The sequence below is a fragment of the Calonectris borealis genome, chromosome 1 (assembly GCF_964195595.1).
Source record: "Calonectris borealis chromosome 1, bCalBor7.hap1.2, whole genome shotgun sequence".
Classification (NCBI taxonomy): Eukaryota; Metazoa; Chordata; class Aves; order Procellariiformes; family Procellariidae; genus Calonectris; species Calonectris borealis.
Window position 1 is genome coordinate 5,070,941 of NC_134312.1, and position 15,298 is coordinate 5,086,238.

At 41.5% G+C, this 15,298-nt stretch overlaps 1 protein-coding gene across 1 annotated transcript in view; it reads left to right on the forward strand.

The window, feature by feature from the left end:
- The window catches only part of ITIH2 (inter-alpha-trypsin inhibitor heavy chain 2), a 29,695-nt gene that overhangs the window by 2,265 nt on the left and 12,132 nt on the right, over positions 1 to 15,298 (forward strand). The window contains exons 3-12 of the mRNA XM_075143160.1: positions 4,452 to 4,487; positions 5,214 to 5,386; positions 6,115 to 6,219; positions 6,547 to 6,709; positions 7,948 to 8,055; positions 9,260 to 9,388; positions 10,041 to 10,157; positions 11,411 to 11,579; positions 13,277 to 13,402; positions 14,281 to 14,462. Coding sequence (XP_074999261.1) covers positions 4,452 to 4,487; positions 5,214 to 5,386; positions 6,115 to 6,219; positions 6,547 to 6,709; positions 7,948 to 8,055; positions 9,260 to 9,388; positions 10,041 to 10,157; positions 11,411 to 11,579; positions 13,277 to 13,402; positions 14,281 to 14,462 — 1,308 coding nt within the window. The remainder of the gene's footprint in view (positions 1 to 4,451; positions 4,488 to 5,213; positions 5,387 to 6,114; positions 6,220 to 6,546; positions 6,710 to 7,947; positions 8,056 to 9,259; positions 9,389 to 10,040; positions 10,158 to 11,410; positions 11,580 to 13,276; positions 13,403 to 14,280; positions 14,463 to 15,298) is intronic.

Consider the following 15,298-nt stretch of genomic DNA (forward strand, 5'->3'; position numbering starts at 1 on the left):
AATTTGTTTCCAGCATGTTGACGGGTTGCAGATTATTGTATTCTGTCGGCTTCAGAAACAGAAACATTTAAAACAGCATTGCAGGAGTTTTCTTGTCTTTTACACAGTAGTAATTAATGATAATAATCATGAAATCAGTCGTTTGAAGGTATTAACTGTTATTACACTGAATGAAAGAAATGATGATCAGAGTGGACCTTGTCCTCCACCAAAGCTCTGGTGCTGCCTTTCTTGAGCTTGTTCAGTATAGTGAAAACAAAAGATCCTCTTGAGTAAAGTTGGATTTCCCAGCATCTTTGAAGTTAAGCACAGGCAATCATGATTCTTCTTTATCCTAAGGCTTTTTGAAAGGGGTCTCACACAGAAAGTAAATGTAACTTATTGACACCTAAATCCGCCATCATTATACTGCCAGAAAAATGGAAGATTTTAGCACAAATATGAATCAAGCAAGCTCACATTTGCCAGACCAGTATTTAAATAATTTGATAATGATCTAAGCAGAAATCCTCTCTAGCCGCACTTCTTCAGGGCATCATTTCTTTCCAACATGTCTGTATTAGTGCCGTATGTATTACGTTGCCTCTGTTCCCCAACTTTCCAGATACATAGTGGTATAGACATATGCATACAGTAATTTGCAATTCTACTAGTGGCTTTATTATACCAGTTATTCTTTATATTCCCATACATTATTTCCCATCCTTTACCTATCAAATGAGTCTTTGCAAACCAGTAGAACTAAAATCTCAGCTATAGGATGAGCTACCCTTATGTTAGTTGAGTCACAATAAAATATTAATAAATGAGATTAAACTGAACTACACGAAACATCTTGAGACAGTAGCTCTTGGCCAACAGCAGGCACACAGTTACTTACTGTTAAGCATTAGAGGAAGGCTGTCTTCCAAATTATTATTTTAGCACTATATTTTTCTACAGTGAGGTCACTAGCCCATTGGCAACAAGACAACAGAACTCCTCTGCAGATCCTACTGATTAGCTCTAAATAGAAAGAATTAGGTTTTCTAGGTCCAGATTAGGTATATTCTGGAGGAAAATATTTGCTCCTGAGTAATTCCAAAAATGCTGCATCTCAGGTATGTGAATGCTCCTCGTGACCACAGAAACAGAGTGCCCCATGGGCTGGAATGCGGGTAACCTTATGAACCTCTATATGATGGTGCACTGCCGTTATCTCTGTTTTGGAGACAGATAACGGAGCTTGTGCCTAGACTGTGAGGCGGGATGTCCTGCAGCATGTCCCTCAGTCTTGGTCCTGATCTCTGGCTGTCCAGAGCCAGGTGAGATCACACCTATTTCCCTACTGCTTTGCCTGCCTGGTTTCCCCTCCATGAGAATCAGCACAGGAAGGAAATATGAAAGGAGAGAGAGGGTAGAATTGGCTGGGTGGAGAGCCCCCCAGCTCCCAAGGTATAAATGCAACCAGAGAGACCAGGATTCATCTGCAGCACTATGAAGACAAACTCTGCCAAGCCTTAGGTTTGAAATTTCTCTTCTTGCACCTCACAGTAAGGGTCATGATGACCAAAAGGAGTCTGAAGAGACTGCAATGAAATCGCAGTGTGTTAAAAACTACTTAGGAAATTACTCACATGAAAACAAGTGAATCTATGAGGAAACAACACCTCAAAGACCTGGGAGGACATGCCAGGTAGATTTCATCTTCTTTCTAGTTAGTCATGCTAGGCATTTGCTTTTCAATCTTTTTCACGCCCCAGTAGAAAAGTAATTTCCTTCAAATGTAGTATAACATCTCTGAATCTGCTTTCCTTGTTTTACTAAGTCAGACCTCAGAAGTAGCCTGTGGACTGCAACTTGAAAGCAATGCTAAGCTAGGCACCCCATAGATGACGTAAAAACTGCAATCTCTTATAATGCATTACCTCTTGTAACACGTTCCTCCCTTAGACGCCATGGCTTCTTCCTTGGACAGGATAGGAGGAGTCAGGGCCAGCAGCCCTGGATAAAGGTTAGTTTGAAGTACCCAAAATTTTCCTGATGGTAGACTGCATAGTGGTTTCCACATTCATGCACAATGATTCGAACAAAGATCATTATAGAGGGCTAAATACCTGTAGCCTGCACAGACGTCAGGAGAAGACAGGTCTCAATACCTGAAGATAGGGGCCAACATCTGTCAAGACCAGATCCTTAAAACAGTTCCGAAGGCACCTGTTGTTTCCACCCTAATTAACAATTTGCCACACGTTAGCTATTGCACAAGGTGCTGTTTCTACGCAGTGCAGTCATCAGCAGATCTGGATGTGGTTTAAAGGCAAGGATCAGCCATGAATCCTCGTGCCAGCAACAGCACGAGTCTCATGGGCCACAGAAGTCCCTACGAAGCCCATGTTCTCAGTAACCACACCAGCGCTCAAACCTGAAGTATAGTTATCTACAGCTCGGTCCTCCTGACCTGTTGGAGTGGCTGCCCTCTGCAACCTTGGAGATCCTAGGGGGCTGGTTGGCCCACCCCATGTCTGATCTCTAACAGCAGCAGTGGGAGTCATTACATGTGCAAGTGATAATCTCGCATCTCCGTCAGCGCCTCCCTCTTCTCCTCCACCCTCACAAAAACAAACAGGAAGGAAACCTGGGCATCTTGAAAGCTTTAAGCCCCATTCGTAAAGTGAGTCAGGAACCCCAAGCTCTTCTGAGAACCAGAAAAGTACCACAATAAAACAAATCCTCTCTGTGCTAAAGTCTTGGTCTTCATCTTTTCAAAATTAAATTTGTTTCAGTTAAAGTTGGTTTAGTCTTAATTTGTATTCATGCTGGTGATGTTTCATATGCCAAGGGTATGTGTGGGGACAACAGTCATTCTTCACGGTCTGGTTCTTTATCAGGTGTGTAGGGTCCTGTTCACTCTACAGTGATGTTTGTGGGATGTCAGGATGGACTGAGCAAGGATCAGTCCATCAGGCTTTACAGAGGGTCTCTAGAGAGCCATAAACTTCCAGATCCTGAAATCCCAGTCTGAATGTTTCAGGTGGAGCCTGTATAGCTAGTAAATAAAAACCCGCATTTGTTCTCAGGCAGGTGGAAATCCTGCAGTTTCTCTATCAGGCTTTAAAGGATCCTTAAAATCATCTCATTAAAATGATCTTGCTATGACATGTATCATCTCTTATGCAGCCCAAGATTTTCCTAGTAGCAGTATATTAATTAGCTTCAAATGAACTTAGTAACTGTATAGCAAGCCTTATATGCACTATGTGACTAATGCAGTTTTCGTGAGCATCTCCTGTGGTTTTGGGTCCTCTTGGATTCAAGTGCTACTGAAACCTGAGGTGAGATTCATATGTTTTGGTACATTTTTATAATTTAGCCATCAGTATCTGAACTAGTCTCCCTAAGTTCCTGCTCATCATCAGTGGAGTTGAATGGCTCAGTTCAGTTGCCCACATGTACGGATCTAGCAGCATCCAAGACATCTTACTGGCTGTCAGATGTCACACAAAACCTGCAGAAGCCTTATGATCTCCTGGAGCCCCAGCTGAAGGCCAGGGTGGTACCCTTGGGGTACCCACTCCTCTAATCAGTACAGTCAGCATGGTTTAGGGCAGGATTCATTCAACCAAAGGGGACTATCTATTTTCAGATGAAAGGGATCACTCCATTGACTGTAAAGAGCTAGGTTTGCCTAGTTGTGATGATAACACCAAAGTAGATAGCTGCATTAAGCAGTTGTATCTCCCCCTAGAACTAGGTGAGCCAAATCCCAACCCAGAGTTACTCATGCGAGTTTAAGTTTTAGGGAATTAAACAGAATTATTCAAATGGCCACAAGATGTCACCACTTCCAAATGGAAATGTTCGTACGGCAAGGAAAAAAACCCCACCATTAACGAACACTTTCAGCTCTTTTAAGCAGTGCATACATAACTAACTTTACATATATATAAATATATAAATGTAATATAAATTATGCAATAGGTTTTTGTATACATGCATATTGCATATAATACAATAATATATATATTCTATAATGTAAATGAAAACAAAATGAGATAAAGAGGTCTGGGTTTTGAGGTTTTTCCACTTTTCCTAGGAAAAAAAAAGAAAAGAGAATTTTTGTGTTAAAAGCTAGGGCTTCTGAGTATGACTTTTTGCCAGCACATCTTGCTTTCAGGAAAAATGTTTTTGTTCTAGAAGAGAATATTTTCTATAAAAAATAAAGACAGAGGAAGCAAGCTGTCCTTCTGTTTTTGATAGCCTCTAAGTCACAGCTGGGAGATCACATGCTCCAACATCCCGTGTATAAATACGTAAACTAAGACAAAAGGAATATGCATACTAACTCTGAGATCTCAAACCTACTCTGATCATCTTGGAAAGCAGCTTTTAGATGTTACCCTGTCTTGAAACAGCCACAATCTATGTTCTTAGCTTTTCTGAAATATGTTCGCCATATTTTTCTTTTCCAGCGAAGCACATCCGACTGGGGGTATGTTGGAGATCTGGTGAGTTTTATTCTTCCTCTGTGGAAAATAATACTGAACAAAGTGATTTTCTAGTTAACCATTTTTTGGAAATCAATCCTTTTGTTTGTTCAGTTCCTTGTTTTTACTGCTGGTTGGATATTAACCTATTTTCTTTAAACAGAGCACTGTTTGCACAATACTGTTTATACAACTGCTCTTGGAGGGAGAAGGGTATGGTAAATATGAAGAAATAAGCAACAAAAGTGATTAGTCAAAGGCAATATCTTAATATACCAGTTTAATACTGTTCTCCCACTGTTGTGGTTTAACCATTTACAAGGCTAGGTCAGTAACCAGCGCTTCAGGTCTCCTTTATTTAGGACCTTTACTGAAAATGTAAGCTCTCTCCTCCTCAATATATAATGTTGAGGATTACTGTGTACGCTTCTATGCTGGATTGCACCAACAGGGTCATTCCAAGGACTGGTTGCACAGTCAAAAGCAAGGAAAACATTCCAGCTTAATAAATTCCCCCTTTCAGATGAAATGTTACAATGAACTATACTCACATGAGTATCCTGCCACAATTGCCAGGTAAAGTATGGAGGTGTCCTGATCTTGAGTTCATGTCCCATCTGGCCGCCATATTGTAATGGACAGCAGTTGAAAAAAAGGCACTGAGACTATAAAAGAGGTTGATATTGCCCTCTAGGGCACATTTTCTAGCTATGCCCCACATTTATAGAATAATTTTGTCAATTACAGGTGGAGGACGATGACAAGATAGGTCTTTACAGCTACAAAGTTCAATCCACTATAACGTCACGGTTGGCCAACACGATGATCCAAGCCAAAATGGTGAATAACGCAAAAAGGTCCCAGCACATAGTGTTTGATGTACAAGTCCCCAAAGGAGCTTTTATTGACAACTTTACTATGTAAGTAGTGGGCAGACATCAGCCTTGTGCTCTGGCAGGGTTCAATGTGGTGGCAGAACGTGGTGGGAGTGAAGTATTTGTAAAAGCAAAACACCTCTTATTATTTTTCAGCTTCAGTGTAATTTTAGCAGGCTTTCTCAAAGAAAAAAGGCTCATGTCATCATACCGTCTGTCGGTCCATCTCCTCCTCTCCCGTAATTATTGGGCCATTGGCCAACATCAACAAAATCTGACAGGACAGAAGTCTCAAATAAACTAAGCTCCTACCTGTCTTGTGCAAGTTGGCACCAGATCAAAGGAGAGAGAGAGACCCAAATCACAGCCCTCACTGAACAGAAAGAAACTAGCCTGGTTCAGTATCCAGAGAGGCAGCAGCCAGCTGGTCAGGAGACATGTCCTGATCCATGTTCCAAAACAGCCATGACACGAGTAACTGCCTGCCCTGCCCAAAGGATGGGGGAAGTGTGAAGGAGGTAGGGGAGAGCAGATCCTCCTCACAGTACAAGAGTGCTGGCTACTTGAAATAAAAAAGCAGGTAGGGAAAAAGATACAGAGCTACTGGAAACCAGACTTCATTACTTTGGGGTTAAACAAGAGCCTTATTATTTAATTTCCCACCAGATTACATTCCACTGATGTTTTTCTAAAGCGAAGAAACAGTCGTCAATTGTAAAGTTGTTTCTTTTGCAAACTGTTTCTTTTGCACTGACTGTGCTTCTCTCTCCTAGGGATGTCAATGGTATAACATTTACCAGCAAAATTCGGGAAAAATCTGAAGCCAGAAAAATGTACTCTCAAGCAAAAGCCAAAGGCAAAGCTGCTGGAATAGTAAGGTATAAAGACTTTGGCATATGGATATTGTACTGAACTTATTCATAGGGGAACTGAGGTCACCCACTCCAGGAGCAGAGAGATGAGGGGGTGAACCCTGGGAAGGAAAACGGGCTACTTACAGCAACTCTGATATTTAATTGTCAAGGACTTAACTTGTGTTTCTGCTTTCAGCTTGATAAAACATTGTGCTAACAGACAACTGCAGTTCCCTGGTATAGGCCACAGTTAGAATCAGACCCAGCAAATGCGTAACTCTAAACCAAAACGCAAAGCAGCTCTCTTTCTCTTCGTATTTTCTCAAAATAACCCCACAGCTGACTTTTCAGGAGCAATGCCTTGGACATGGAAAACTTCAAAACCGAAGTGAATGTGCCCCCAGGGACAAGGATCCAGTTTGAACTTCACTACCATGAAATGATTCGAAGGAAATTGAGCTCCTATGAGCACGTCATCTCTGTGAAACCAGGACGCTTGGCAAAGCACATGGAGGTAAAGTAGAGCTGGTGTAGGCAGCACCCCACAGGTGAATCCTCATTGAGAAAGCAGCCAAGGTTCCTGTGAGCTCCACAGCAAGACACTTCATCTACAGCTCCTTCCTTTTATATAGGCTTGGTACAAATAGCCTCAAGGTCGCTGTATAGACCAGCATGAGACACTTCAAACCAGGAGCTATGTAGCTATATGAGTGAGGAGCAAATGTGTCCTGCCTCCTCTCGTACTAGCACAGTTGGGCATCTCCTGAATCGTGACTGACTCACGTCGGAACCACTTAGGCAAACAATATTTGGCGTATATATACCCTTGTGTAAACTTGCCTTGACTGAAGGAAACAAACAATATTTGCTATTTATTTGGAAAAGTGCTTTTCACAATAATCCCAACTTTATGAGATAGTGTCCTACAAGAGCAGATGTTCTCTGAATGACAGTCCCTCCACAACTAGCTGCCAGAAGATGATTTGTCTTATTCTTACCCTCTTTCTTACACTCATCCAAAGATGTCTTCTGTCATTCATCAACAGACACAGGATACAGGGCTAGCTGGACACTCCCATCAGGCCATTCTCATGTTCAGTTTTTCATGGCTTCAGCACAAGCTGTATATGAAAGTTTGCTGCTCACATTTCCTTGGTGAAGGTTGTGATCTGCTTCAAGCTGTCCAAAGGACACCATGTCCTGTCTCCTAGTACTCTTACTAACTATTCAGAAATACAACCAGGAAAAGCCTTTATCTCAGGTTGACAGGATAAAACCTTTATTTTCCACCTTGGCCATCCAACCAAAAGGGAAAATACTCTCTGTCCTGTCAATAGCATGAGTAGAGAGGAAGAGAACTCACCATTGAGTGTGAGACCTCATCATCCTCCTGGCCTCCTAACCCAAAGCAACACTTAGGCAGAGTCACTTCATGCTTCTTTCGTGCTTTCAGCATAAACAGTGGTATCAACCTTGACTCCTATCTCACCAGTTGCCCCACAGGGTGGGAGAGACAGGAAGAATAAGCATTTCCACCAAACTCTTTCTATTCTTTAGACACGTGGTTTTTCTCTTTCCATCGTGGTCTATTTTCAGCATTTCATGGATCCCCACCACGAATGAGACTAGCCCTACAGGAGCATTCTCAAGAGCATCCCAACCCCCAGCTGGAGTTTGCCTATGGACGGTTCATGAGATCCTGTTACAACACTGGCACTGTTTCATACTAATGTCCTCCCTTCCCGCCTTTAGGTGGATGTCCGCATTATTGAGCCACAAGGACTTCGCTACGTGCATGTTCCTAATTCACTCGGGGATCATTTTGATGGAATCACCACCATCTCCAAGGGGGAGAAAAAGGTAACAGTCATAGACTGGAAATAGCATGAAAACGTCAGTTTTCACACTTGTTCCAATTTTTCATACCTGCTGGAAGCATGCAAAAATACGGCAAAAAAATATAGTGTCTTCATTATTGATACCTAAATGTAGGTACAAGATGCTCACATATTACAGTGACAGCAGTATAGAAATAGTGTGTAGTCCGTCCACCTTTGCGCAAAGTTTTTCATTTGTAATTCTGAAAGAGCAATGCACTGGGATTGCCGGACATGAAAAAGGTAGGTGATGAATGTTAAGTGGAATAACCATTCCGGAATAACTCCACAGTCTCAGTTTCAACTGAGAACATCTGCATAGGGACTCATTTTAGGAGAGCTCTTACAAAGCTTACAAAGCTAGGGACATTCTTACCATAGCCTTCTCCAGCATAGCTCTTGTGTGTAAGTAAACACTCCAACAGTAGAGAAGTTTTTCTCAAGAAACTTCAAGCAGTGACTCTGGGAGGGTATAACTCTTCTTACTCTTACATAGACATCTAATACAAGATGTGTGAATCAGGCCCAAAAAGTCTGTCTATACTACTATAATAATATATCAGGCAGTATTGTTTCTTGAAATCCAGGCTCAGCTGTATGTCTCATTCACCCACATTCTTAGTTTAGCAAATTATTTCAGAGGTAATGCATGGCTATATATATTATGTCTTATCTTCTCAGGAAATTTCAAGTTATCCAGTCAAAGAAGAGAAATAATGCCATAAAGTCTGCATAACCAATCACATGACTAATGAAAATGATTCCTAGTACTCAATTTACAGATAAATTACAAACTCTCATTTGTTTGGAAAAAATCAATTTCAAAGCTATTAAAAATGTTGATAAAACTATGGATAGTTTTGACTAAGAAAATCTTAAATAAGCCAACATATTACTTACTAGAAATGGTTTGCACCGCTCTAATTGAAATATTTGGTGCTGTAGATGGGTCATCTTATTTGTGTCACAGTTGCTACTACTGAGTCAGCATATCCAGGCAAACCTTAGTGCTGTTTTTCTTTTGAAGTGACAAAGTCCATTTTCCACTTAAACTAAGAGTACAAATAAAGAAAGAAGAAAAGCGTTCAGTGAAATAAGATATTTCATGAATAGATGAACTCTCTTTGTTTCAATGATCCACCTTTCACACAACATCTGATGGACTGATGATCACTTCTCATTTCAAGGCTCATGTTTCTTTCAAGCCAACGATGGCTCAGCAACGAAAATGCCCCACGTGCTCATCCACAGCAGTAGATGGAAATTTTGTGGTGCAATATGATGTGAACAGGGAAACCACGGGTGGAGAATTGGAAGTAAGTGTTGCTGTTTAACCGGGATGGGAGATCTGTGAATACAAGAACTGCTGTCATTAAACAAACTGTGCTAAACTTCATCATTTGGGACAATAAGCATGAGAAAGAACTCTGTATCCAATTGAAAGAACAGAGAAATTTTAAGTGGACAGAATGGATTTACTTCATTTACGACTAAGACGTAGTCCTACATATGGTCAGGAGCAGATTCCTGTCTTGTCCGCAAGCCAATGTCTTTTATACCTAGCAGCACTCTGGTGATTTAATGTTGAATCAGAGGACAGAGTCCTTGGAAGTTGTACCAATATATCACAAGGAGACAACCAGAACATCACTATTTTTATGTTAACATGAAGCAGAGTTATGGGGTTGAATTATTACAGACAGAACAGTCTTTTTTAAAACATTTTTCATTCCTCCCTGTGCCAGTGCATGGCAGTTGTCTGAGAACCAGGCTCTGCTTTCCTTGATAAAAAGTAAGGACTATGGAGTATAAATGGTGTAAGGCTACAAATAGAGAGACATGCAGAGTTGAAAGTTAGATTTGGCTCATAAAGAAGAATAACATTTTCTGCTCTGTTATTGTCTTGAGTTTTCTGACATCTTTACTGTAGCTCATTTCACTGCGATTCTTTTTAATTTTATTTTTCAGATTTTTAATGGCTATTTTATTCACTTCTTTGCTCCGGAAAATCTTGATCCTCTGCCCAAAAACATTTTATTTGTTATAGACGTCAGTGGCTCGATGTGGGGACTGAAAATGAAACAAGTAAGTGTTTGACTTCTATTGCAAAATGAACCTCCTGCCAACTTTTCCCATGTGCCCTCCCATACAATTCTGTAGCAGACTGGCACTCAAAATGACCAGCTAAGTTCTTTACACTTTACTCCGTCAAAAGTCTCACTGAATTTGGAGAATATCTGGTGAATCAAAGTCTTCATGATTCTACTCTTTATTTGTGATGCTCCTTCCATGTTGTAAGGAAGAGGTGATGCCATCAGAATACTGATTTTAGCTCTAAATTAAAATTTTAATTGACAGATCACAAAATGTTTTGCAAAGGCTCTGACCCCCTCTTTCTCTAATCTCCTCTACTGAATCCTGGGAAAGTGTCAGTAGGGATACTACATCCCTGCTTTCAAAAAGTTGTGGACAAGTTGTTGACAGCCCACTGAAGAGCGGTGAGAATTGTTTAGACAACATAATCCATCGGGGGAAAAAAATGCAAAAAATAAGATGTTTTAGTCTGCAAAAGAAAAGACTTGGAGAGACATGATCAGCCTCCAAATATGCAAACAATTATTCTAAAAGGGAAACTCGTCAACTGACATTCACGCCCACCCAGGGTAGAATAAGATGGAATCAGATGGATTTACAGCAGGAGAGATTTGTATTAGGTACTAGGAAAAACTCTGTAGCTGAGAGGGGAGCTCAGGAGATTGTATATCATGTGTCACTAAGGTTTTTAAGAACTGGCTAGACAAACATTAGTCGGGGATGATCTAGGTATATTTGAATTTGCTTTGGAGCACAATACTAAGGCTTGGCAGATTGCTTCCTTGGGGAAATCAATGCTGCAAAACCGGAATACAGGCTAATTGTCACTTTTTAAAATCACACATCTTCAAACAGATGTTACCCAGCCTGAAATGACAGCATTGCAGACACAGCTAACTCTCCTGAGCTGATACAAGCAATTCCTCTCTCCTGAACCACAATGTCTCACAAACTGCTTCTCTCTCTCACCTCACTCCGTGTTAGCAGGAACTAAGCAAGGATGGGTGGAGGCATATGGGTTTGTTCTTGCTAATTGCGTTTTTTTCTGTGTTTCTTTGGAGAAAAGTTCAGCTTTATGCAAGAAGTGCAAAAAGGAGAGATTTGGATAGCAGATGCTATTTTGGATTCCAGTGCTCATGTTCTTATTCATCAGAGGCATCTGTTCGCTTGTAGTCACAAGTTAGGAAGATGCTTTCAGCAACAGGAAGCATAAACTCGTCTTCTCTTAAATTTCTTCTTCTCAGACCATCGAGGCCATGAAGGCAATATTGAGTGAGCTCCGTGCTGCTGATCAGTTCTCCCTTATCGACTTCAACCACAATGTCCGATGCTGGAGAGATAATCTAGTCTCAGCCACCCCAGCGCAGGTTGAAGATGCTAAGAAGTACATCCAGACAATCCATCCCAACGGGGGTATGAGGTTTTGATTGCAAGGTGCTCATGGAAGTTAGATATCACAGGAACGGGTACCTCAGACAACCTTCAGATTGGCAGAGCATTCCTAACAAAGCGCCTGATTCCCAAGACGGGAAAAGCATGCCCTGGGGCTAAAGCAGAGCAAGGATTCCAGTTTATTGTGTTAGGGGATGGAATGACATTTCTTTCTACTGAATAAGCTACAACTGATAGGACATAGACCGACAGACAGAACATAGACCATAGAACAGCTGCCTTTAATCTACAGGTCCTACCTCCAGCCTTACAGATCCCAAATATCCATTCCTGCCTTTGTAAAGCAGATCATAAGCATCCAACTCCAGGCTTTCCACTGGCTGTAAACAGTAGACTACACCATGATCTACTAAATGCCACCCTGGGCAAAATATTCAACGTTTTTGTGCCTTCATTCCCTAGCTGATAAACAAGGACAATTGCCTTTTTCAGCCTTACAGCACTTAGGATGCTTCATTTGTTAGTGCTTGAGCTACTTGTACAGACAGGGCTCACAATCATTTTAATCTATTGCTCTCTGAAGTGCAATTCTGGTTCAGTTGTTCAGTTATTTGTACACCAATAGTGTACATCAGAGACTCCCCAACATCAGAGATTTCTGATTCTGTGGCACCTTCATTCCCAGAAACTTTCACTGGCAACATGTAAGGTAGAATCAACGTGAAGTTATAGACTTGTCCGAGATCATCAGTGCGCTGGGAATAGGAACAAATGTTGGGTATACGTGTGCCTCATAAGCCTGACTTTGCTACCCCAAATGAACTGCCAGACAAGCTGAGAAACCTGCTTCCATCCAGCAAAGCCAGCTTGCAATGCAGTGTTTTATTATCCTGTCTCTGGAGCCACTAATATTTTTCTTTCTTGACAAACAAAATACCTATTTTCTGACTGCTCAGCCTTCCTATTCCTGTTCCTCTCATACTAATTTCTTACTCAGTCCCTTCTGTGCCACAAGCCAAACTTTTAGATAGGGTCAGTAAACATACACCTCTTCTTTTCCAATCAAAATATCCAAGGCTGGCTGTTTCTGGCTGATGCCAGAAAAGAAAGTTTCTCCTTCTCTCATTCAATCATCTGCCTGCAAACCCACTACTTCTCTCCCCAGCAAATAATTTGCAACACCACAAATGGTCCCACTGGAATTAGTGAGGGGGGATGGGGGGGTGCAGGTGGAGGTGACAGCCTGGGATGAAAAAGGGTATCAACATCTGGTCTCTTAATGGAACTTAGTGCAAAACACATACGTGTGTGTATATACAAACATGTATAAGTTAATATAAATAGGTATTCATATGTTTCAACATCACGGTAAGAAAAAAGTAACATGCTGGTGGACAAATTCAGGAGCAGATGGATTGCAGGCTATTTCCACTTACAGAAATGTAGATCTTGACTGATTCTGTTGATTTCAGTAAAAAAGAGAAAAATAGAGGTCTGTTTAACACAATGACCCACATGAAACACATTTCACCTTCTATTTCTTTAGGGAACCAGAGTGCTAGCAGATGTACCCTAAGCATCACAGAGGAGGGGTTTTGCTGCCTTGATCTCAGGTCTTGTCCACGCTGATTAATTCCACTAGAATCTCAGAACTGATCGGGATTCGGCAAGAGACTTGACAAGAATCAAACTCGTTTTCTTCATTGTGTCTTTGACAGGCACAAATATCAATGAAGCTCTTCTCCGAGCCACATTCATCCTGAATGAAGCCCAAAACTTAGGCATGTTGGACCCTAACTCAGTCTCCATGATCGTATTGGTGTCGGATGGAGACCCGACAGTAGGTAAGGATCCTGCTTTAGGTGAGAAGAAAGGCCAGTGGGATTAGCCTGAGAAAAACATGCAACACGTAGACACTTTGACAGTAAGTTAAAAAAATTCTCTTTCCCTTTCTTCCAATGCCTGTGCTGCTCTTTTGCCAGGTGCTATAGGTGTCATGGGGCTTTGCACAGAAGCTTTCAAATGATGAGCAGATTATGTTATGCAAGTTATGTACTTCCCGCAATTACAGAAATGCACAAGTCCTGTAGGAGAGGTAATCACAACCTTAGAAAAAATTTCCTTTTCCAATGACCTTAGCTCACACAGATCTACACAGTCCCAAGTGTAACTTCAAAACCAGGAAAATAAAGTAGAGAGCAAATTAATTTGAATTGGATTTGGTACAGGTAAAAAGCAATCGTATACTGCAAGATGCCAGCCCAGAAGAGGCTGCCATTAAAATTAAGTTTGAAAAAAAAGTCAATCCCAATGGTGGCAGAGAACATCTTAAGTGTGAGAAACAAGGTAAAGTCTTTATAGAGATGTCTTAGTCTGCAGAGAGCTTGAAGCGGTAATTCTGGGAGAAGTCTAGATGCGTTACAATTGCAAACTCCCCAGGAAGTCAGTAAGAGCACTGGATATACAAAGAATATGCATCAGATACCAAAAAAAGAGTTCAAAGGAATCATCTTCAGTGGAAACAGTTTGTTAATCTCCATCCAGGAGAAGCTCAAACATCACTGTAGGCACTGCAAAATGGAGATTTGGCATCTGAGCTAGTTGTCTAGATTTCCCTTATATTAAGAGAGAACCAGAGACACTGGAAGAGCATGAATGCACTTACCTTGATGGAGAGTTCCTCTGTTGCTCAGATGGATGTCACCCTTTGTGTGTCTCCAAGGTGAGCTAAAGCTGACGACGATCCAGAAGAACGTGAAGCAGAGCATAAAGGACGAATTCTCTCTCTTCTGCCTCGGGATTGGGTTTGATGTAGATTACGATTTCCTGCAGAGAATCGCAACTGACAACCGTGGCATGGCCCAGAGGATTTTTGGAGATCAGGAGACTTCTGCCCAAATGAAGGTGCGTTTCTGGCCCATAGCCTCTGAAACTGAGGATCCAGTTCTGTTCGCAGCTGTGGAGCTGGGTAACTCCAGTAGCAAGAGTGGATTTACTGTAGGTTCATAGGGGAGGTCACAAAAAGCATTGTTTCTTTTGGAGAGCTCTGCCAGATGACAATCATGCATTAGCTTAAGTGCTCCTAGTTAGAATTTTTGTAGCACCTATAATACATACTTTACTGCTTTGTGTAGGATTTATATTCTATAAAACAGTCCTAACCATAAAAAAGGTTTTCTGAATTAAAATTAAGGCCTGGATTTTACCTCAGGCCACTTCAGCGCTAACAAAAGGCCTAGATACAAATGCTAAATGCTAATCCAAAGTTTGCCAGCGTAAGGAAAAGTTCAGTTCTAGGAGGCTGTGGCTCCAAACCCATGAGCAGCAATTGCTGATGAACTAAAATCTTACATCCTTATTCTGTTTCTATTCACTGGTTTCATCACCTATGCACCTATGCTTCTCACACTTCTTCTTTCCCAAGGTGTGCCAGGACACACTACATGGTGTTCTACCAAACAGAGCAGCTCTGAGAGTGCAGCCCCTCGGTATGAGACAGCCTCCACCCATAGCACTGTATGGGTACCTGTTTTCCCTCTCTGGTCCCAGATGCTAAACCCAGCTGTGCACACACCCCAGTTCACATCAGCCAGGTACAACAGGGTCGGAAAAGGGGAGATAGTCTACAGCACCGAAGCGAATACAAGTGAGATATAGGTCTAGTTTGGGGCAAGAATTAGGTGGGAAGCAGCTATGTTCCTTACACAGTAGCCAAGGGCTGACCAACCTGATAATAGATT